The following is a 25,573-nucleotide window of genomic DNA, read 5'->3' on the forward strand; positions in this document are numbered from 1 at the left end:
AGTCTGAAGTCTAAAACAATTATTCAAAGGGATTGAGGGTATTACAATTAAACAGCTTGAATGAGCAGTCTCCACCACATTGAGCAGTGGGAGCTACAAAAATGCTGATTTGCTACAGTAGAAGGCTCTTAACATACCGCATCCAGGAAAAAAAAAAAAAAAAAAAAAAAAGAAAATCCGAATCACTTTCAAACAATATGAAGCGAAGGGAATGCAAGATCTAAGCTTCTAGAGCAGAGCAGATGCAGCAGAGTGCCCCACGGCAAGCATGCATTTCACACAGCCAAAAGATGTCTGTTTTCCTGGAAAGCGGCCTGCAGAGGATCAAGCAATTACATTAAACATAGACTGCGGAGCAGAGATCAAGTCACAAATGCATGCACTTGGGAAGAGATGAGCAACACAGTTATCTGAATTCCAGCTTCCAGTTGCTGGGAATTTATTTTTGAGAATGTTAGCATTTCTGAACTGCTTGCTGTGTAGAAGGACTTCCACAACCACTACTGCAAACGCCTGAAGAGACCCCTCTACCCAAGGGACATCAGTAGTTCCTGAACACAACCAGAGGAACATGGGACTGGAAATAGCTGGACCTTCAAGTCCAGTGTGCTGTGAACAGCCACATGATATTGCAGACGGCCTCAGTCATGTGCTGCCTGCCACACACTCCAGCCCACAACACATTTTTACAGCACAAACAACCCACAGATGAGTTGAGAGGATAATAAAAACATTGGAACTTTTTCATCTAGAAGCAGTTGATTGAAAACAAGGTTGATTCCAGAAGCTGGTCTGTTTGTCCATCCATGTAAACCACCAACTCCATTCCAGTTTTCATGGAATAAATATCAACACCCACTCCTGTGAGACTCTGAAGCAACACGGGCTGCTGTAGGAGGCAAAATCAGCAAAGTGGCTCAGGAAATAAATGATGCCTTCACTTCTGGAAAACCTTCTTCTCCTAGCCAGGGACTCTGGTGATACCCCCGATGGTAAGCTTTCTGTAACACAGAATATACACGTACTCATCCACTTTGTGCACAAAGAGCTTCAGTTGCTAGTGTTTTTGGCCTGCCTAATCTTCAAATGCAAGAAGAAACCTGCAAGAAGAGTTTGTGTGAATTTTCTCTTAAGGTTTTAGAATTTTCCCCACCTACCAGGCACCAACCACTTCATCCATGGTACAAGGAGACCCGGCTCATGCTAGTGCAGGAGATGTGGTTTGAACCAGAGAACCTGTGCACCCAAATGGCACCAAGTGAAAAGGTGATCTTTGAAATTCAGCAAGTCAGAAAACTGGACAGTAAAAACGGTGCTTAAAGGGCTTAAAAAGGCAAAATAAACAAAACAACAAAAAAAAAGGTATCTGTCAGTTCAGGAGACAACGCAATCATTTTGTACTTGGTGCTAGCCGTGCTCCTAAGTCCAGAGGACTTGCCTCTTTGCCTGAGTCCACACTTGCCTTTTTGCCAGGCAAAACCAGCAGGATTGTCAACACCATCAGGCTACAGACACTCACTAAACCAGCAAGTCTCACTCAAAAAAATCCAGCAAGACAGACTCGGTGTTTATTAAGGCATCTGGTTAAGCAGCCAACTAAATATTTATCCTCGAGGAAGAGGCAGAGTTCCAGCTCCTCCAGGCAAAAAGCATTAAACTCCGCTGTCCTGGGGCGCTCGCTCAGAGGGAAGGCACCATTTACGGCAGCCAACTGTTCCTAGAAGGCCTCTCCTGCAAGCGCTGCCTCAGCTCAGCCCCAGCTTCGCTGTCGAGACAAGTTTGACCAAGCCAAACTTTGAGGCAAGCCAGCGGCCCGACACGGGCTGCCCACCGAGGACAGGGGATCTTCCAGGGGGAAGAAAAAGGAAAAAAGGCCAGAACAGCAGCAAATGGTGAGCCCTGGGAAGTAGTCAGTGCTCAGCCTTACATCCTATTGCTGTGGCTGGGTTTTACAACACTGCACTGCTGGAACTACCACTGTGGGATTCAGCATCCAAGGGTAAATTTGGATAGAAGGGACCTTCTTGGCCAGCTGTCTTTGCCCATCCCATTCCCTATCCAAAATAAAATAAAATAAAATAAAATAAAAAAAAACACAGACCAACCCTTAAAGCACATCAGACCATGCTAAGCTATTTAAACTTATTTTATAAAGCAAACAAAGAACAGAACGGAGAAACAAAGTCCCACAACAGATTTGTACAGCTTATTTTAAGCAAGTTCACTCAGTTTCACTCAAAGAGAAAAATGTCATTAGATTAAAAAAAAAATTATAATCTGTGCACACACATACAAGACTCTAAGAGGATGTGTCCTCTCTTCCCCTTTGTCTCCCCTCCTCCTTTTCTCATTTTTACATTATGTTCGCCTAAGAGCTCATTTCATTGGAACTGGTAACTGTTCAGCTACTAGACCTGATGCTTTGTCAAAAGCTTTGCTGAAAAAGGATAAAACCAGATCTTACAGGAGTTACACAGCTACACTTTCTACTGACCTATTCTTGAACCCTGACTCAGTCAGGGAGGGAGCTGCATTCCCCAGAGATCAAATAGAAATATGCATAATCCATTAGATACTGTTTTTCAGTTGTGTGGTGTAATGATTGACAGTCCTTCACAACAATACATACAGTCATCTCAAACAGTTTTGCTTTTTGGCAGGGGCTTCAAACAGCTTTTTTTTTTTGTTTGTTTTATTTCTAAGAAATCAGCTCAAGTGAAATGTATACATTCCTACCACAAAGGGAAAAATTGGGATACACCTGGGATTTATTTCAATATAAGAGCAAATGAAAGCATCCAACAAAAATTGGTTATTTTTAAGAGAACAGACATTTTTACCTGAGGCTGCATGGAGGAAACAAACAGGATTTTAACAGTTTTATAAGCATGGGATTTAATGAAACTTGGTTTCTGCCTTACTCATATGCCATAAAAGTTTTTTGCTGCATTTAGGGAATTCACAGAGTCTCTTTCCAACATGGATTCTTGCAAAGCTGTTTTTCCTCCTCGACCAGTACACTCATATCTCGACCACCTACACCAGTACACAGGTCTCTCTCCTCTAGCCAGTTACCTAGTAGCAGAAATCTAAAGCGTAAACTTTGTGAAAACACCTTTGACCTTTTCTCTGAAATTTACTTGGTAGTGAATTGTAAAATTATGGAAGGCTTAGAGAGGGTCATGAACAGTCACCGAATGATCACATTAGCCTTCTCTCCCCACAAACCATGCTAGGAAGACTAGAAGGTCAGAGTAAGAATTGAATTTAGGGTCAGAGAGAAAGGACAGCATAGAGCAATAGGCATCTCTGAGCTTGCCAGCTCCAACTATTTCTTATGTGATGAGCAGAGAGGTTGCAGGGAGACCCTCTCAAGGTTGAAGAGGTAGGTAATTCTCTTTGCTCCAAAACATTTAAAGAAGCAGTAGATACTGCCAGAATCAATCATAAGAGAAGGGAAATAATAATAATAATAATAAAAAAAGATCTGTTAAAATATGCTGCGCTGCTGAAATTTGAACTTAACAAAATTGGTTCAATGTTGCCAAAATTCTGTTTGGAAAAAAAGCGCGGAGGGTGATGAAAGAAGGGGAAAATGTTCCAACAACATCAAAGCATTCTCTCCTGCGTTGTTAAAATATTTTTTAATCTTGGAACACAAACTTTTTGTGCTGACATTTCTTTTTACGTGACACAAACAATTTTGAAAATGAAAGAAAACACCAAAGCAATACAAAGCCCCCATGAAATTTAATACTGACCAAAACAACTTCCTTTGCTACTCCACTGTCTGATCTCTTTCTCTGGAAAATTTTGAAACTTCAGGCTTTGTTCCCCTTTGGAACAAAACATGTTCTGAAATCATAAAATGCTTTGTGAAGAAAAATGTTAACCCACTGACAGAACTATTGTTTGCAAATGCAGGTGGACCTGCATCAAAAGCATCATTAGGCCCCACATCTCTGCTGTGCCAACTAGAAAAACCCATAAGGAATATGAGGAGAATCACCTCATTCATTTCACTCCTTTCTGCAATGGAAGAAGAGGGAAAGACCTAGCCTCTGTAAGGAGGCTTAAAGTACAACCAACAGGAAAAAAAAAAAAAAAAAACATTTATAGTTATTAGGAACTCCTCACACCTAGAAGATTGGGGTAGTAAAAATATTTCTATTTATTTTCAGAAGAGGATTTTAGTAAACACAATATTCTGATTCTGCCCTATTCCCGCCTGCACATTGCTCTGCCTTTTTTGCAGATACACACAGTAAAATTACTCTCTCATTCTTTATCATTTCTGATATACTAAAATGAGTGATTATTTTTCATCTGTACTAGCTATTTGTATTCTACCTTCCAGTTGCCACCACTACAAAAGGCCCTATATGAACAAATATAAGACACTGCAAGATTAACAGAGTTCCCAGCTGTCCTTATAGAAAGCATCCATCAGGACAGCCAGACAATATACAGCAATTCCCAGGCAACGGTTTTCAATTTGTGGTTTGCAAAAGCCTAGAAGCATGCAGGATACACACAATGAGTCCACAGAAGGTAAAAGACTGTTCATTTGTGCCACTTACTGGAGAGAGCTTGAGCCCCTCTAGAAAGGGCTCAAGAGTTAAACACTGAACTCTACAGCAAGAAAATAAAAGATTTCAGTCTTTAATAAGAAAAGTCTGTGTTTCTTAACTTTTTCAGAAATATTGGGAATGTAAAAGAAGACTCTTGGTGCTTCAGATGCCAAATATTTCAGTTAAACAAAAGGAAGAAAAAAAACATGCTCAAACTGTTACTAGTTGCTCTGGCTTATAACACAACTACTGCCTGTTTCAGTACATTAGTAACAAGAATATACTTATGTCAAAGTGGCTATTTAAATGCCAGCGATCTCCTTCCTACTGGCATAGTTCAACAGTGTCAATGAAATTAGTAAACATTCAAATAAACATGACTGCAACTTGGCCCACTAGCATCCCAATTCAGAAAGCAAGACCCATCCTTTACTAAGAAAAGAAAATTCATTTTAATAATACAAAAAGCTCTCAAAGCACAGTGAAAGAGCAACAGCATGAAACCCTGGGTATTGTTCTATCTCCAGTCTTCATGCAACCAGAAAACGCTTGTCCAAGCTGCAGCTGTTGATCATATCTGGCCAGCAATATGAATAACACAATTCAAATGAACAGACTGCCTGAGCTAAAAATGCGTCAAATTATAAAGTGACAGATGGTCTTTCCTGGGTTACTCTTACCTCACGTAATTCCAGCCTCTGAGCAACAGCTTCCAAGCACTCCTGCCCCGTGCTCTCCACAGAGAGGGTGCACTCGATGACATTGTTGTCCAGCAGACGGATCCGTGTCACAAAGCAGTTCTTGCTCAAGACGTTGTAGCGTCTGGTCCGTCGTAGTTTCAGCCCGAAAGGCATGGCTGTTGGCCTGGAAGGTCGTCCCTTCCCTTCACTCTTCTGAGAGTATCAGCACACTCGTTGGCTCGCCTTGAAGGCTTCTTCAATTGGCGTTACTCTCCTCCAGAAGTGGAGGTGGATGCCCATTCCCAGGATTCCTGCAAAACACATACAGATAAGTAGAGTTAAGTGTGAAATAAGAGGTTCCTAAATTTCAGCGGAACAGAAAAAAAAAAAAAAAAAAAAAAGATTAAAGGAAAACAGCAACATTCAAGCTCATAAAACAAACACCTCCACACACCAGATTGCCAGGCACTCACTACATCTCCCCCAAAAAGCCACATTATACGACAAATCTTTTCAAAACTTCTACTTTGGCACTGAATTTAAAGCATGAATTTAATTGCAAAGTCATTCTACAAGAAGCTCGACACAAAGAGCAACTCTACAGGGCACATACCCAGAGGTGCTAACTCTCCCACCATTCCCCCACCACAGGGGTCTATAACATAATCTTTAAGTTAAGTTTTTGGTACCCCCAGGCCAGCTTTGAAAGCTAGCTTAAGAAACTGAGGGGAAGAAGCATTTAAAAGAGGTGCGAGTTTGAAAGAAGAAAGGCTGGCTGCAGTCAGCAGGAAATGCGGGTGCTCAGCACCTCTGAAAATCAAACCTAGGTATGCATGTGAAAGGCAAGAAGCATCCCAGACATCACAGGGAGGGCTCCTCTGAGGCAATTCCTGACATTTTGCTCACTTCCATCTCCAAAGCAGTTCTGCATTTCACCATTTCAGGTGGAATGAGTAACTGCAATAACAGCTGTCAGAGGCGAGGATAAAACCGAGTGGGAGGAAGAGAACACATTCTAGAAATTGTTTCTAATTACTACTCCTGAAATTTATCGGGGACACATGCAAACATTAAACCAAAATAGAAAATAGACAGAAGAACTAAAGGTGAAGAATAAGGACATCTAATAACCTATGATCCTCATCTGCGAGATCCACTTTTTTTTTTTTTTTTTAACTTTTTAGATTGGATCAAGTTCAAGCTGAACCAAAATAAAGCCTTTGCACAGGCATAACCACCTTTACAGTATCACTTTCCACATGCAGGCACGAATGAAATGGAAAACAGAATTCACTTGCTACCAAGCCTTCCTGGTTTTGTTTCAATATTCTGGAGAGAGAGATGGAGGAACAGTAACAGTGGCATTTAAAAGTCCATTTCTCCTAACAAATAATAGCAAAAACAAAAGCTAGCTCCCATTTCTGAAGGGACATGACAGGAAGCACTGCCAGCAGAGCGTGCAGCATTTAGCTACCATGACATTTCGAACAGATAGCACGCTGCCCACATGCAGCATCTGGCACAGAACCGCATGAATCAGGGTTTACCGAATGCAGTTGCTCTGGAGATTATTAGAAGCAGCCCAACTGACTGCAGTGATTATCACTATACTAGAAACGTAACCATCACACGTTTGATTAAGTATATATTCCAAAGTCAGTACATCTTGGCATTTTTGAGAGAGAGAGGGCAAGATAAACCAAACCAAAACCACAGATAGAAAAATACAGGCAACTCCTCACTGCTGAGGTGTGCGAGTACCCTGGTAATCTACTGGCTTGAGGATAGAAAAGCCTACAGATTCAGAAGGGCCATTTACTATTTGACTGAAGTGCAAACGAACCTATCAAACTCGCTGCTGCACTTTATAATCTCTTGTTTCTGACTTTTGTGAGTACAGACATAATTTAATATTTTCACGATTGCATGCATACCTTGCATCACTGTAATATCAGAAGCCACCAAACACAAATTAATATATCCTTACAACAATCTGATGAGGCAGGGACATATTATCTGTGATTCACAGAAGAGGAATTGAAACAAACATCAGCCAGCTTGTTCAAGATCGCTCAGGAGAACGCAGAAGATCTATGCATCAACACACAGGCCAGGCTAATGCTTTAACCCTTGGCTATTTGGCAATTATTTTTCTTATCAACCTACCCCAAACTAGAATAGAAACTTGAAAAGTGGGAAGAATGGAAGGAAATTACAAAGAATGAAGGGTGTGGAGGACTGTGGCTTATCAAGAACAGTATTCTTGTTCAGTCTCTGGCTTTGCAGATTATTTTAAGTGGGACACATAAAGAGTTTTAGATAGCCAATTCAATTAAAAAAAAAAAAAAAAAAAAAAAAAAAAAAAAAAAACAAAACTTATCTTGCATCAGTGTAAGTTGCACACATTTCCTTACAGAACATGAACCATCCCCTGTACAGTAATCGCATAGATAACAGTAGCCTAGAGGTGAAATCAATGTTAGTAGAAAAATTGGCTTGTTTGCCAAAATCATTTGCCTTATTTGCCTTGTTTACCAGAAAAATTGAATAATCCAACTATTGTTGGTCAGCCATTGCAGAACACTTGTGTACAGACATACTATTCCAGAATACAGCCACCAGTTCTCATGGAATGGAAATGTTAACATGGATTGCAAACAAATTTCTGTAAATTGTATCACCCAATTTGCTTAGGTAATCAAGAACAGTATTTCCTCCACTTTTCAAGAACTAGTAAAGTAACAATTTTTCCTCAAGTCTATCGAGGGCGATCTGCCACCACCACTTTCTAAAAATGCAGAAACAGAAATGGGTTAATGGATGCATTTTGTGTAACACAGTTTGGGTTACATTTTCATTTCACCTGCACGTACATGAAAGCCTGATGACAGCTCCTTCATATGAAATGTCACACTTCGGATGGCAAGGCTGAGACAGCCTTAACTGTCTCCAGTTGGCCCAGCTTGTAATAACCATTAATTCTCAATGCAATGCGCATGCCTAACTTTTCTATTTACACACCTTCTGGATGTTGGGCCAACTTTATGTTTTGGTTTTCTGTTAAGCCGACACTTTCAAAGTCTCTGTCAAGTTTTCTAAATAAAAAAAAAAAAAAAAAAAACAAACAACAAAAAAAAACAACTTACATTTTATAGGTCCTGATCATTTACAGATTCCTAAAGGAAACGGGGTATTTTTGCCTCATTATGGTTGCATAATCTAAAAAGCATCAGGACTATCAATTTTTACTTGCTGCAGATGACAGAAAAAGAAGATGACTGGAAACAGAAGGGTTGTGGTCTACCAGAGTGCTGAATTTTTCCACAAGTAGAGTTCTTCTCCCAAAAACTTGCCAGGAAGTTAAATGTTAAGGTTAAATTAAGTTAGCAAACAGCCACCACTCTTCAAAATGCAGAATGCAGACAAACACGCCTTTTCAATGAAAAATAATCATCCCTACTGCGGCCAAGTTTCCAGGCACCATAGAGAATCTGTGCCTAGCCCTGACACATCCAGTGAATGTATGGCCCCTGCTAAAAATCTTATCTTTTGGTGGCAGGCAGCGCTCTGGTACCCAACTGGGTCCCTGAGGACTGAAGATTAGAGGACTGGAACACTTGTCATACAAGGACAGGCTGAGAGAACCACGCCTGCTTTGCCTGGAAAAGAGAAGACTGAGGGGAGACCTCACAAATGTGTACAAATATCTGAGGGAAGGGTGTCAAGAGGATGGAGCCGGTTTCTTTTCAGTTGTGCCCAGCAACAGGACGAGAGGCAACAGGCACAAACTGAAGCACAGGAGGTTCCGGCTGAATATGAAGGGGCACTTCTTTGCTGTGAGGTGACAGAGTGCTGGGACAAGTTCCCCAGAGACATTGTGGAGCGTCCTCTGGAGATATGCAAAACCCACCTGGATGCTATCCTGTGCCATGTGTTCTCTAGGTGATCCTGCTCAGCAGGCGAGCTGGACTGGGTGATCTTCAGAGGTCCCTGCCAGCCTCAGCCATTTGGTGATCCTGTGACTGCATGGCCTGCATGCCTGCAATGCATGGCCTGCTCCTGCCCATGGTATATCCACGGAGGCCAGCCAGGTGTGTGGGTGCACTCAGGACTGCACACACAAGGTAATTTTCAGGGGCAGGAGTGGCCAACAGAGAGCTCTGACTGAATGTAAGCCTTTAGCTCATTTCCATGCTTACACGTTTGAGAAGACAACTCCACCCTATAAAATACTTCTTCTGAAACAGCCTGATGACAAGCATCATGTATGAAGTGTGAAAATCAAAACATCTTTTCTAAAAAGCACCTATCCTAAATGCAGTTTCTTCAGCACAAAGATGAAGAGGCACCATATCTTAGCTGGTTCTTGGTAAATATTAACATTGTTTCAGCAAATCAAGGAAAAACTGAACAACAAGCCAACCCATTTGCTATCAGACTTTGAAATCCTATTTCCTATACTGTTTGCTTGAAAAAGCCCTATGGATAAAGTTAATGGCTGTGGAACGTAGGTTTTTTTTCCCCTTTTACAAGACATTACAATTAAATCAGATAAGCCATCAGTACACAAAAAGCAAGTAACTGAATTTTATACCTTCTCCAAACCTAAAAATGAAAGAAACCAGAAGTACAAAAAAAAAAATTCCTTCGCTCTCCTAAAGACAGCTGGGGCTGGCTGAAGTTTCTTACTACTAGTTTTTAAAAGTTTTGAAGGGACAAAGGGAAGCTGCTCGATGTTTCAAGAGGGAGAGGTCATATGGCAGAAGCCCCTTTGCATGATGAAGGGAACTGCTCCAGTTGCACAGCATTTGCTCTCTTCCTTAAATTTATTTAAAGACCAGGAGAGAAGAGAGACTTATAAATAATTAAGGCCAGGATAACTTGCAGGACACTTCCAAGCATGTGACTTGCTCCTCTATTACAGACTTTGTATATACTACTACGGCACTACAATCAAAGGAGTGAAAATAACAAAAACAGCATCTGATACAAAATGCACTTAAAACAGAATGCTTTCTCTCACTTCATTGGCTTTTGCATGTAATTTCTGAAACTCCAGGAAGAAAGCAATTACTGTCAAACTGCAGCCTGTATTTACCAACAGCGCCTGGCCCCCTTCCAGCATTCCTGGCACTGCAGGAGCAGCAGCACACCTCGCGCAGCTATGTAACCCTGGGCTGGGCACAAAACCGCAGGGCTTGGTGTGCGCTGCAAGGAGGGTGCGAGCCTACGGTTTTAGGGAAGAATAAAAATAACAGCGTATGGGAGTCGGGATGTGGCACAATCCATCTCTCCACTGAGTTCTCTCCAAGGGAGGAAGCCTCTCCCTGTCAAACAGCCTCCTCTCACTTGGTTGCTTTCGTGAGGAGGGTAGCACACAGGTAAAATGTGCACGGAGTATTTTTGTAGCTAGCAAGGAGTCTGTATCCCACACGGTTACGGGTGACATTCCCACACAACCTAAGAAACCCTCAGGAGTCAAATTCACCCATGGACTGATGGAAGGGGTTTTCAACCCTTACATAATGTAAGCCTTCTGCTGAAAACCCACTGTTTTCACCTACTCATTCATACAGCTCCTGGCAAAACAGGGACCTCATCCCCAGGCATTTAAATCTTTAAAAATTCTTGGGGAGATTTAAGTATTACCATAATCCAAGTAGTAAAACCGATAACATTCTCACCTTTACATTCTAGAAGAGAGTCAAATTACACTTTCATTCCTTTTTTTTTTTTTTTTTTTTTTTTTTTTTTTAACTCCCTTTTTTAAGCATCTGCATGAGTATCTTATCTTACACAAAACTTTCGAAGCCTCTAGGCATCGAGTAATCCCCTGCTTATGTGCATGAAGAAAAGCCAAGGAATACTCAGGACATTCAAAGCAGAAGACCATAGCTGCTGTTAATATCACTGTTCATCACCAGGTACCAATACACAGTAACAAAAAGATCATCTCGGCATTTCTACCTCCACAACTTCATCACAGGCTTCCCTTCCCAGTTTTCCATGAGATCCATCTTTGCTGTAACAGATATTTTTATATCAAAGTTGTCATATGTTTCTACTGTATCCCATTTGGGTCAGATTCTACTTTCCATGGTACAAATATACTGTCTTGAGCAGCTTAACTGTAGTTCAAGTCAAAAGAGTAATTCCAATTTTGACTAGTCAAAATTCTACCCTTTCTTTCTTCTCTTTTGTTGAAATACCTACATAAATGTTATTAGATGCTTAGATGTTTTTTGTTATGCCATCCTTCCCCCCTTCTATACCAACTCTTTTGGTGTAAGAACACCTTTCTTATGCACCCACAGAGCAGCTCTCTGGAGTCTGGGGACATCAAAGCCCAGTAGGCAGACACATAATTACTCTTTTCTGTCAAGGTGCACAAGTACAAAGTATTTTTGAGGAGGGCACTAAGTCAGTGTCCAACAGTGTCTACCACAGAAGTGATGAGAGCTTCCCGAACCATACACTAGCACCTTGCCCATTACTTCCTCACTCATTGCTCCAGACTGCTTTCAACAAACAGGTCTTTCTAATGCAACTATTGATGAAGGACTCTGAGTTACTGCCCTCAGTCAAGACAGGAGCTGATCTGCATGAAGTATCTAAATGGCACATAGGTTGCCACTGTAGTCAGCCTTAATCCATAGGAACATAACGAAGCTGGAGCTTTTACCACTCACAGGGACACCTAGCAGAACTTTGTGCTGCACTAAACAGAGCAAAAAAGTCCAAGGCATGCACACACCACCAGCCCCAGCAGCTTTTTCTCCCCAGGCTGCCTGTGCCAGGCACTTGCCGCAGCTCCGCGGCCGAGCTCTGCGGCGGCAGGGTGCAGCTCCGCAGGGTACAGCAGTTAACCACTCGCAACCTTCTCGCACCTCACCTATGTTGTTGCAAGACCTCAAATTAGAAGCAGCCAGGAATGATTGGTGCCTTGATGGCACCTGTCCAAGGCTGCAGTTTTGTACGGGAGGTAGTCTCACCTAAGAGCTCACCACTGCCAGGAATGGGAGGGAGGAAAGTGCTGATCCTTTTTTTTTTTCCTCTCATTTTTTCCCCTCCCTAATTTCAGAGCAAACAGCCACAGCTGGTCTGCTGCCAACTCTGGAAGTCTGCTGGGACCTTCTCCTGGTTGAGCCACTTCAACTCCCCAACTTGCTAAAAGAATAGGATCATATTTGGCTCCTCATGGCTGAGTCCACCATGAGCAGCCCACCTGGCACAGGGAAGAGAGCAGCACCACACTGCTCAGAGAAGGAAGAACAAGAGCAAGATCAGCCAGGCAGTTTGTGAAATCACAGCCCAAGGAAAGCTTCAGGTGCCAGTAGGCAGGGAAACAGCCAGACTAGATGGCCAGTCTTCCCTGTATGACAGAGCTGTGCTAGAATCAAAGTTACTTTACCTGGAATAGCAAGTTGACTCAAAACGCACCTACTTTTATTTTTATTTTTTTCCAAAACAAAGCAACTCACTCTGGAACTGAATGCCTGTAAGAATATAGTCAAGATTACAAAGTCTGGATGGAACACTCCTATTTTTAATAAGGAGAAAGGAGGACCCAGGGAACTACAGAGAAGTAAGCCTCACCTCTGTGCCCGGCAAGATCATGGAAAAGATCCCCCTGAAAGCAATGTCAAGGCACATGCAAGCCAAGGTGATCCGAGACAGCCAGCATGGTTTCGCCAAGGGCAAATCGTGCCTGACCAACCTCGTGGCTTTCTATGATGGTGTGACTACATCACTTGACAAGGGAAGACCAACCGATGTTATCTACCTGGACTTCTGCAAGGCCTTTGACATGGTCCCACATGACATCCTGGTCTCCAAATTGGAGAGAGATGGATTTGATGGGTAGACCATGGCTTGAAGGTTGCACCCAAAGAGTGATGGTCAATGGCTCCAAGTGGAGGCAGGTGACGAGTGGTGTTCCTCAGGGGTTTCTCCTGGGACTGGTGATATTCAATATCTTTATCAATGACAAAGACAGTGGGATTGAGCACACCCTCAACACGTTTGCAGATGACACCAAGCTGAGTGGTGCAGTTGATACACCAGAAGGAAGGGACACAATCCAGAGGGACCTGGACAAGCTTGAGAAGTAAGCCCATGTGAGCATAATGAGGTTCCACTAGGCCAAGTGCACAGTGCTGCACCTGGGTCAGGGCAATCCCAGACAGGAGCACAGACTGGGAGAAGAACTCACAGAGAGCAACCCTGCAGAGAAGGACCTGGGGTTCAAAGATCAGGAAAAGCTAACTGTTAAGCAAAAGCTAACTGCTAGCAAATTCAACTATTTAGAATAAATTATTGTCAACTGACTTAAAACTTCTGAGAAGATTATTCACTTTTTGTTTGTATTTTACAGCAACATTTACAGGCACCGTTCATTTTTTCTTTCACAGTCACCTTTACGATGGGTTTCAACTCTTTCAGGCTGACTAAAGCTACAGTGATTATAAGAGATTACATTTCCTGCTAAATGCGATTGATAGGCATGCAAAAACATAAAAACAGCAAAAGATATGCCTAATAAAAAACAGGAAATTTTCTTAGTGTTTTCATTATTCTTTCATGATACAAAGACACGAGTAAAACCGCAAATAAAAGTTCTAAATACATGGTAACATGATGAGCAGAAGTGGCAATTCCAGTAGAGGTAAGTAACTGAATTGGGTGTGGAGTGAAGTTGTACACACTCGTACATTCACACTAATTAAATGTGCACTACTACACACTGGTGTCAGTTCTATAATTTCAAACAATGCAATAAAAAGTTTGTTAGAAATATTAAGGGAAAAAAAAAAAAAAAAACAACACACAACTTCAGACATCACCTATCCTGCTTTGATGAATGCTAGATAAAAAAAATAGCTACTTTCAAGAGCTGGCTTCAGTCTAATTTCTGTACCAGAATTTTGCTAGGGGACTGCAGCAGAGCGCTTCAACACTAGGCAGCAGAACAGTCACAACACCTGCGAGCCCACAAGGGTCCCGTGATGCAGATGAGCCCAGCAGCTGTCTGGCTGCATTCACACAGTGCTGCACTCTGCTGAGACCCTGCAGGACGTGGCCTTACCTCTGGCACAGCGCTCCCGAATGCAACGGGGCTGGCTCCGGACCCAGGCAGGCTTCAGGTGCTGCCAACCCTCTCTGAACCACAGTCCCCAGCAACTTGTGCTGTGGGATTAGTTCAGGGCTCTCTGCTCCCAGTACCAGGACTGAAGTACAGGCATGAACCTGAAGAATCGCATGTACAACTAGGAAAGAGGGTTAAGACCAGCAAGAAACATTCAACTTGCAACAAATCAAATGTAAACGGTGTGGTGGCCCCTCCAAACCACAAATCTGCCCTCTCCCTTCAGGGACTGAGACCCAGTGCTCTCCTCACTGATGCCAGTAACCAGGCTCTGACATCGAATGAAGCAAGACCCATACCTGCAGGCTTACAGTACGAGTAAAGCTTTTACCAGTTTCTTGAAGTTCATAGCAATGGTCTACTTTATGGGAGAGCCTCCCATAAATGAATCCCATTCAGATATTAGGTAATGAACCAGAATGATGTGAGGGGGGAAGTGTGGCTACAGGTAAGCAACCAGAGTCATATCTGATGGGGGGCAGGAGGAGAGGGAGAAGAAAAATAATGATAAAAAAAATCATGCACATTGCACATCCTAACCCGCAAGAGTGCACATTTAGTTACATAAGAAGGTATTTGATGTCAGATCACAACATGAACTTTTGAACTTGCATGGAAAAAAGCATCTCTGCTACTCAATATATTAAAAAAATCACTGCTACAAAATGCTGAAAAAATGCCTTCAAGTTTTATCAAAGAAGGATTATATTGTGAGCACATGCATGAAGAAAGTAAATCTGTTATCTTTGCTGAATACAGGCCCTGATGTAAATCACGCAGCCAGGGCCTATGAATAACTGCACTTGTTTCAACAGCAAAACAGAAAAACACCTCATCTGAAATACAGAATAGCTGCCGGATATGAGCTAATTGTACTTTTCTTTCTGTATTAAAGGATTATTTTCCAGTGCCCACTGTGTGGGCTTAAACACTGGCCTAAAACAGTCAAAATACTTATGAGTAGGATTTATAGCCAAAATGGGGGCTTTCTTTGAAGCAGCTGACTTCTCTGACCAGCATCTCAGAATTACAAGGCTTCAAAGGGACCTCTCTCTGTGAGCAGCTCGCTATGGTTTTCCTTCATCTCTTCTGCACATCACGTTGATAAACAGTATTTGAAAAAAATTACCTGGGTACCACAGAGTTGGATGGCACATAGGAACTGAGATATTACTAACAACAGATGCCGTGCTTTTTTCCTAACAATTTTAAACAGTGAAACTCATATGCTTCAAGTACCACACAGGCCCATCAACGTGAACCCTTCACCACTAGTACATTTTGCAAAAGCTTTCAATGAACCTTGGAAGATAGGTTCCACAGCATTTCAGTAAGCACTGCTAACTGCATGTACAGCAGAAGGAATTGTACAAACTGTAATCCCATATAGTTTCCTCATAAAGAAGTGTAATCTTCTTCTTTAATTATAAAGTATTATAATAGATAAGTTTAGTTTATTTCCTGTAACATATTATTCATCATTAATTCTCATTAACAAAAATAGCTTTGTACAGAAGGCTAGTAAAATTATTTTGTTATTATTATTTTTGCAGGATAAAATCCAAGTTGCAGCTTGATATACAAAACCGCTGAAATAAGTTCTAAAACCTGTGGCACATCATCCTTTCTCATATTTTATAACACTGCTTCAATAAATGCTTTACCACCCTTCCCCGTAAGTCCATCTGGGCCTATTTGCCCTTTGCATATGATGATAACCTCAAATATAATTCAAAATAAAGTTATCAGCTCTTAATGAGATTAAAGCCTAATTCTTATTAACTGACCCTATTAAAGAAGGTAGTTGCTTTGGAACAGTTCAGAGGGGAAAAGTGTTTTGCAGAAACTTTTACTGGGTCATGAGTTGGAAAGAAATTCTTCTTTAAAAGTGCAACAGCTTTATTCCTTGCTCTGGTTAATCCATTTTCGTATTAGCATTCTAACATATGACTGGAGCAAGATAGGGCCAAAACTGACTTGTAAATTCGTGACCTTCCTGAGCTCACAAAATAGACTTTATATATAAAAGTAGAGAGGGACACAAAAATTAACAACTAACATCATCTTATTTTACCACTCTTTTCAAACAATTCAGATTTAAACAGAAGTTAGCCTGGCTCTCAGCTCTCATATAAAAAATAGGAAAGTTACTCCAAATTTAAGCTGCACAATATATGAAAGGAATTTGCACAGAAAAAAAAAAAAAAAACCAACACACAACTTCCACAAAGTCAGAATATCTTCTCCATGAACACAGGTAGGTGTACTTGTTGTACATGCATATCACAGTGGCACAAATAGGTCTTTGATACATTGTGGTGGTCTTTGAAGTGCTACTGAATCCAAGTAAAGAAAAATACAATATCAGTACACAATTTTACTTTTCTTATAACTAAGTACCAGTTATAAGAAGGAGGTGAAGATGAAGAAAAAGTGGTTTAACAAGCTCTCTGTACTTATCCTGTTTTCAGGCTTGTATAAGCTCACAGAGACAAAGTATCCCTGTCATTTACACTGGGTATTAACTGGAGCTCCACGAGAAGCAAGAGAAAAAACAAGGAACAAAACCAAAACAAGCAAAGAAAGCCCATGTCATATGTCCCTTCCTGTAATTCTGTCTCTGGTTAGCGAGTTGGAAGCATCTCATTTCTTTCACTTGAAGCCTGACACTCACATTCCTCTGCAGCTTACCGCGGTTGGGAAGGGAGACAGAAGTGCTCCCCACCACATGTCTGCGAGCTGGGATTCCACCCGTGCTTCTGATGGCTGCTGAAGTTTATCATTTCTGTTTGCCATGACAAGGCTCTGAGATCAATTTGCCAAGGCGTAAGTGGTCTGTGCCCTCCCCACCCCCCTCCTTAAACTTAGTTTTATTTTTATCAAATGATTAGCTGTGCTTTTGAAAGAGTTACTAAGGACCACATGGCAATTATTCAGCGAGCTGATGCCAGGGGTGAAGTGACAGATAAAGCCACTACCAAGACCATGCAGAGCAAGGAATGAGAAACTCCTGCAAATCGTTGGCAATCCCCATGCAGTGTGATTCAGCTCAGAGACAGCTCCAGCTCTGCTCTTCCCACTTGACACCAACCGACTGCAATGAAAATACGAAATCTGACTCAAGGCCATCAGTGCTCTGGGTTCACACTGGATCTACTTAAGGCGGGGGAGAGGAAGGGTGGACAAGAAGTCAAGTCCACCACATAGCAGACACTATGAAGAACCAACACTGCCATCCTTTACTGGGCCTTGTGAGGGAGCCCAGCCCTACCAGGACAGCACCACCATGCTCCCTTTCTTCTAAAGGTGGCCAGGCCACAGCCAGGCATGGCACAGCCCCTCAGCCCACAGTGGGGCTGTAAGAGACTCAGAGGCTCAGCTGTGAATCCTTTTCAGGGGGAATAAGATCATTGGGAAGAGTCCAAAGTACTCAAACTGGAGCTAGATGATCTCTAGGTTCCCTTCCAGCACAATCTCCAGGGTCCCTTCTGACACAAGCGATTCTACAAATCTATGATTCTACTCTTGTGAAAGAAAGCACAGCTCGTATCTTCCCCAGCCACCCCCCACGCTGCTGAACACAGGACAGTCAGCCCAGAAGTATTCTCAGTGCCTAAATATAACACAGGCATTCACGCAGCATAAATAGGAGAATCCTTCTGAGGGGCTATCTCCAAAACAACCTCCATTTCTAAGTCAGACTCCAGTTCAAAGTCAAATACTGGCACGTCAAATTCAGGATATCCTTGTAAGAATAATGAATTTATTGTTATTATACCTGTCTATTTTTATAAAGTTTCTAAAAGCAACGAACATGAACTACTCATAAAGCCTTGTGTTTCTCAGCCCCAAACCAAGAAGATTTGATGGAATACTATCAGAGTACTACGGGATACCGTAACAGCAGTTTTCATTGCTTTGGGGGTATGTACTCAGTGGCTGCCAAGCTGCTACATTCTTTCAGTCTTTTGTTTTGTTTTAGGCTTTGATATATAAACTTGTCAGAGTAAAATATACCTGGCCCTTAATAATACAGCTTATGCCAAAAATAATATAGATCTATTAAAATCACAAAGCCTAGAATTCAAGTGGAAAGAGAATACTGCAAAATATTCAAGTTTATTAAAAAAATCATGACTTCATTAAGAAGGAGGGAGGAAAAAAATGAAGAAAATGAAGAAATTTGAAGAAAAGTTAACAGGTAAAAAAAAAAATAAATGACAATAACAAAACAAACAAACAAAAACAAAGACAGGGGATTGAGAGGGAATCCCAAAAGGTCACAAAAATAAAACCTAAAAGACAGTACAAGAACCCTGTTTCTTGTGTTGATCCTCCTACTCCATCAGGTGTTCTGACATAGGAAATCAAAAATTGCTAATTTGCAATTAAACACCATACTAGGCAAGGATGCACTCCTCTTTCTAACCACTTAATCCCACCTGAACAATCAGCTGCTGCAGGACACAGCATGAGCTGTTCACTCCTGTTCGAAGTTGTAATTCAGCGATGCCATAAACAGCTCTTCAGCAGTTCAACTCTTACGAGAGACAGGTATCTCAAGCCCCTCCTGGAGGAAGCGTATGCCAGCTTGGAAGAGAGCATCCATACACTAGCTACTTACAACAGACAAGTTTTACAATCCTTCGTTACTAGCTCTGAACACTCGAGTAAAGCAATTCCAAAGGGGTGGTAGGACATACACCCTGGCAGATACACATTCTGACAGTGACAAGGGCAGTGCAAATCTTTTGCCATGGTTTCACACATGAAAATAAAAACAGCCACAACACCAAGTTCACACTGCATGATCCTTCTTCAGGCCACTTGGCTAAATATTATTTTGCCTGCTAGTAAGACCCACACAGCACCTCTCCTCATCATGAGGTATGAAAGTATTCAGCTTTACAGGAAGGAAAACAAACTTTTTGAATTATGGCAGGTATTTGCTTGCTAAAGCAGGAAAAAAGCCCGCCACTTTGGCATAAAGTAGAGAAAGAGTAGGGAGAAAACAATATGGTTGCCAAAAATAACCAGAGAACTCAGAGAAAAGGTTTTCTTCAGTGCAGATAGGAAAGGGCAAAAAACTTTCCAAATGGCCAATTTGTACAAGTTTCAAAAGTATTCTTAAGGAGTAATCAGCGGGTAGAATGAGTCCCATGTAATTTACTTAGTTTAGAAGACCAGATTCTTCTCCTTAACTCTGTTGCCTATTCAAGCTGAACTTTTTTCCCTCCACTCATCCACTTTTTTCTCCCTTTCTTATAGGGAAGAAGTAAAAAGAAGCCCTGCTTCATCTAATTTGTCTACTAAACAAAAAAAAAAAAATAATTCCCCAAAATCTGGGACTCGCATCAGCAATATGAAAACAAAGCTAGAAACCTCCTCAACCTAATTTATCTTCTAGCTCCTTCAGTACAGAGGTCCAACATAACAACTCATTACCCATTTTCAAGGGTCAGGCTAATCCACTTATGTGGGCTATTATTCAGAGACCAAGAGCACAATTATGCCACTCCATGACAATAACTTTACATTAGCATATTGCTGCTATCAACTCCTGCAGGTTCATTTCTGTTCCTCTGGCACCTCAGAAGTGAGAGTAATGTATTTGTGTACAGCTGAGCAAAGCCTTACAGTTGCTTCAGCAAGTTAACAAGGCAAAGTAGCTTGTTCTGGAACCAAGGCTGCCTGCCACAACAGACACCAAATAGCCTGCTGATCTCTCATGTGTTCTTTCCTTCAGGTTTTACACATCATAGGTATTCTAGAAAACAAAGAGAACTATTTTTATAGCCCAAAAAGCAATAATGTATTACATGACTTCACACCACTACAGTATTTTCAATGGTCATAGCTACTGGTGGGGTCTTAAGAAATTAGACACAAGAAAAGATTGTCTGGGACCTTGCAAATTGAAGGGAGATGTCCAGGCAAAAACACCTACATTATTTGTGTACAAATGGTACACATACTTGAGAAAGTTTGAACACACTCTTTCAGCTAGAAAAACAAGACAGGAACAATAAAAAATTCTCAAGTGGTGTTAAAGTTACATGCCTTTGTAGCATCCCCTCTATCACTATCTCCCCTTTACAGGGTGGTACCCTGCACAATGAAAAGAGAGGAAGAGTCTGGCTAAAGACATTAGTGTAAACCTGCTTTTTTAAGTATTGTTTTCCTTCTACAAAAGGAGGAGTGAGACAGTCCCTGTAACATTTTATTCTCCTATAAACGAAGAATACCGCTTGCAGACTTCCTGTGGTGGAATGCACTTTTCTTTTCCATACGCAATTGAAACTGCCAAGTTGAAACAGAAAAATATTATATGTATCCATGGATATCTAAATTTAGAAAGACAAATAGTTCTCCTGCCGCAATGGGGGGTGGGGAAGATGGCAAGAAACAAATTGTTATTACAAGTCATACAGAAAGGAACTATGACAGTGCATGACGTGCACAGGAGGTAAGGACTGCGTTGGGCAAGTTCCCACGAGGGAAACAACACGTCTGTAAGCCCTGCATCTGAAGTGGCCTGACTACAAAGTCATCACAGCTTATTGCCAGCTTGATAAGCTCTCTGTTCTAAAACGGAAAATCTTTGAGAAGGGTAACACTGTTAGAGTCTCTGCAGCCATTTTCAAGCCCCATGCCGTGTTAGCAAGCACAGAGACTGGCATTAGTATGACTCCACGGAAGGAACTATAACGTCTGCATGTAACTTAGACACAACCTTTCTCTTAAGTCATTGTGGTTTTGGCCTAAAGAATTTGGCCAGTAGTCTTCATAAACTTAGCTGGGAGATTTTTCCTATCTAGAGTCTGAAGCAGAGAGCTTCTAGACAGTTTTACTGCATTCAAAGACACTTTCATCAGGTATTATTATACTTCTTGCAACCAAAAAGGAATAAAATCCAGTATATGAAATGCACTCTGAACATCCCAAGGAGAATACAGTCTGAAAAAATAAATAAATCTGTGACAGCTGAAACTTGTTTATTTTCTAAGAAAACAAAGTCAAAATAAGTATCTGTATAAAAATGTAGATGGTTTGGAACATTGTAAGCAGCCAACAGATTTGCTTGAGGAAGCAATTTCTCCAGGAAACATGAGACATCCTACTGTTAGCTAAAATGGAAAATAAGTTTAGTTCAAATCCTTCATGAAATTGCTAGAGGAGAAGAAAGTAGTAGCTGCACATATTTAAGATGTAGCTAAGTCAGATACAAGAACTCCAGTTTACTTAAACTGATCAAGCAAAGGAGAGAATACACATGCCCTCTTAAAACAAGATGCTGAACACCTCGCCGTACTTCTGCTACACTTCAAGGCAGCATAAGACACCTCTGCTGGCAGAGCAGCCCCTGCTGCCCTGTCACTGCTTTCAGCAGCACTACCAGGTTTTCTTCCCTTAAAGCACACAAAACTTGAATTTCTGTGAAAGGTCATTCTTTAGGACAACAGCACTGAAAGAGACAACACATACACCATTACTACCAAAGATTTTTCTGAAATTAAAAAGTAGCCTTTTATTTCCCTTTAAAAAAATATGCAGAAAATGCATTTTCTGTTGACACAAAACTACAGAAAACCTTTGGAGATGCACTCCTTGGATGCTAAGCATAAATTCTTTCCCACTGTAACTGTAAAAACAAATTACACATGCTTTAAATGTAAAGTTTATTTTCAACTTTAGTTTCAGGCAACATCATAAAGACATTGTAACCTTTAAAGGAAAATATTTATATTCACTAGAGCACACATGGCTTCTGTATGGAGAGCTCCCAGTAAACAAAGGCAAATACCAAAAAGAGAAAATGGATAAAAATCTTTACGTTATGGGCTCTGAAGCTGAAGGCCAGACTCTATTTACAAATGGAGTATCAGTGCTGGAAAACTGGTGCCAAAACTGAGGCACAAAAAGGCCCTTCCATTGACTTTAAAAAGCTGGTAAAGGTAGTGATGCTCTCCTTGGTAGAAGTTCCCTCCCCAGTATCAGCAAAACTCTGTCATCAGAACACAGCTCATCAGAATTACAAACTGCCTAATCAGCAACTGAGTTTCAATTAGGAACAAACTTTATAATTCAGATATACCTTCAGGTAGTATTATGTAATTTATAAAACACTATTTCATTCTTTAAACGCACTATTAATTAGATCCTTGAAAATTGCGCTCTCACCTTCAGAATTGAAACCTGCCATGCATTTCCAATAACTTGTTCAGAATCAGCAGACAAAGGTTACCAGTCCTCAAGACATGCTGAATCCTACATAAACTTTTCAAGTCACCTGCACTTGAAAATTATCTTTATTTTGCTTCCCCACCTCTCACACACAGAAAGTCCTTATAGGATTGTACCAGTCGCAACTATTTATCATGAGAAACCAAATCAGCAGTCTTAAAATGACCTGAAAAGCTTGCTTTTATTTCCTAACAACATCATTAATAGAAGACATAATAATCTTATCCAGAAGGACAGAGAAAGGGAAAATAAGTACACTGTCAAGGTGTCAGAACTATGATGCAGCTCATGACTTTTTAAGGATGGACACTGAAAATTTATTCCTCAAACTGATCAATTGCTAATGCTAAATCACGTGTACCCATGGCCTTAAGCTTTGTGAAATATTGGTCAGAGAAGCACCTATTGTTCTGTGTGACTTGAGGTTTAAAAACCTTGGTAGATGAAAACACTGAAGTATACACCCCTAAAATTAACTTCATTGCTCATTGCTATTACTGAAATTAAAACAGATGGTCTGAGGACAAAGACACCACCCAAGCCCACCAAGACACAAAAGGCCTGTATAAAGCCTGACTGAAAAGCAAAACAACAAAGCATTTTGTAAACAGCAGTTTTGAAATTTACTATGGAGTCTACAAATAGCTACTGAACAATGACAATTATGAATCCAGCCTGCCAAAGGGCAACTGCGTCACGCCATGGACAAGGACTGCAGGGCGTTACTCTGGACCCCGAGCAGGGCACTAGCCCCCCTCCATCTCCAAGTCCTACCAGCACCACAGCAACTGCAGACCAGCTGAACTCCCTCCCCTAGCTCTCTCTGGGGCTCTGTTACAGCCTGGCTCAGTTTGCCGTTCCCTTATTTTTATCACACACCAGAACACAGGGATATTTTGACTACTTACACACAGCGCTCAGAAGGGTTTTGAATGAAAACAGTCAAAAGAATCCAAACAAAATTAATCGGAGGGGGCGGAGGCACATTTCTCTGTTAAAACCTTGATGTTTAACCCCAACTTTACCTGCTAAAAGCTCACCAGCCAATTTCCACCCACCCCTCCAGCTACCACAAAGAGCCTGAACCTCTCTTCTATCAGCCAGCTGCAAATTCCCAAATTTATGGAAGGTTTTTTTGTTTGTTTGTTTGTTTTTTAAACAAACAAAGCTACTTTAAATTGAACCAAATACCAGCTCCTAAAAATCCTTGTCCCCAGCAGCTGGCACATGTCTGCAAACACAAAGAGAGCGTTAAACCAGCTCTAACCCTGCTCAGGGCGCCTGAAGCCCAGTCACGAGCATGTGTTCAAAAACCTACAGGCACGGCGGTCTGAAACGCGATCCACTCTCTTTGATACAGCTCAGTAGTTTGAAAGTGGAGGGGCCATATCCTATTAAAAATAACAGGAAATCGACCACAGCAATAAATCTGAAGCTCTGGCTGCTGCAATTTCTTATCTTCCGTGAGCAGTTGGTGGTATGCAAAAAACATGCAACTTTTTCTTTTAAAGCAAAACAAAACAAACAACTTTAAAAAACTATCACTCCAAAACTGGAGATTCCACTTGAGAATAGCTTACATCAGCCAGCCACAGCCTTGGGAGACCTGGATCCTTAAGATCTTCGCCCTTGCGTGGCAGGATATCCTGTTATATTTTGATGGCTTACTGCTGCCTCCAGGCAAAACGTGTCACGGAGAAAGCGGAGTCGGTGCACGAAAACTGACAAGTCCCAATGAAACTCATCAGAGGTTTTGGCACTTCTTACACAACTCGCGTTCTTTTCATGCGATTTCTGCACCCAAATGATATCTCCATCTCCTCTGATAGCATTTTCCTCTTTATCTGCTAAAACAGATTGAGATCTGAGATGATGGCAGCTCCTTCTAATGGCTTACCAGTACTCGAAAGGCACTGCGGCGGCGGCAGCACTCTCTCAGTGAATCCCACTCGCCGAGACACAGCTTCAGCGGGGCTGGAGAAGAAGGCATGGGGCAGGGAAGGGGTAGCCAAGCCTCTTCCTTGAATGGAATAAACAATATAAGCCAAAAGGGTTTCGTTAAACTGGCAGAAACTACACGGAGCTTTTTGCCAGCAGAACTGTGTCTGTTGTGGGTATGCCTTGTTTTCCCACTCCTAAAAGGCAGCGCTTTGCCAACAAAACTTTAAAGACTAACACCAACAGTGTGGGTGTGGGGCTCAGCTTGCTTGCAGCACACACGAATGAAGTTAACCATGGTCCAGTTTCCTGCCAATCGAATCCCCACACCATTTAGTGCTATTATTTTATGTTTCTTATTCTGATTAGGTCATGCAGGCATTTCTGGAGCAGACTGTTCAAGCAGGCATCCCTGCTATGAATTTAAACTCATAGTATAAAATCACAAAGATTGGAAAAATACCAGAGACAAGCACTTTAATACAAAAGACAGGTATCAACTTTAAGAGCTAAAAGCATTTCTAAAACACATCCATTTTGCCTATGTTTCAATGACCAGGACGTGCTGGTTGTATGAGATCTACCATAGAAAGATCAAAACACTGCACCTAAAACCAAAACAACTAAAGAACTAACACAACTAAACTCAACCTTAGAGACTTAAAAAACAGAGGCTGAACCTCCCTGCACTAGAACTAATTATAGCAGAGTAGTTACAACATGTTTGGAGATCACCTCACCTACAAACACATGCTGAAAATAGGGCTTAGCTCTCTCCTGCAACCCTGAAGGAAAGTAGTTCCACTTTGGATCCAAAAGCACCCTGAAACTATCTCTCTTTGGAAATATATGTAGAAAACGGAACTGAAAGCTTCTTCTCCCTTGCATACAGCATTTTTGCAAAGCAGTTTCTTTGACTGCAAAACCTACACTTGTATCTGTGACTGTTAAATTGCCTTCTCATTTCAGTTGCCTAATTTTGAATCTCAGCCAGT

At 41.4% G+C, this 25,573-nt stretch overlaps 1 protein-coding gene across 2 annotated transcripts in view; it reads right to left on the reverse strand.

The window, feature by feature from the left end:
- PTPN14 (protein tyrosine phosphatase non-receptor type 14) overlaps positions 1-25,573 on the reverse strand; it is a 113,965-nt gene that overhangs the window by 68,529 nt on the left and 19,863 nt on the right. For both annotated transcript variants that reach the window (XM_084284705.1, XM_084284704.1), the window contains exon 2: positions 5,252-5,562. In XM_084284705.1, the coding sequence (XP_084140831.1) occupies positions 5,252-5,425 (174 nt within the window). In that variant the 5' untranslated portion in view covers positions 5,426-5,562. The remainder of the gene's footprint in view (positions 1-5,251; positions 5,563-25,573) is intronic.

This window comes from Netta rufina (assembly GCF_964035555.1).
Source record: "Netta rufina genome assembly, chromosome: 3".
NCBI lineage: Eukaryota > Metazoa > Chordata > Aves > Anseriformes > Anatidae > Netta > Netta rufina.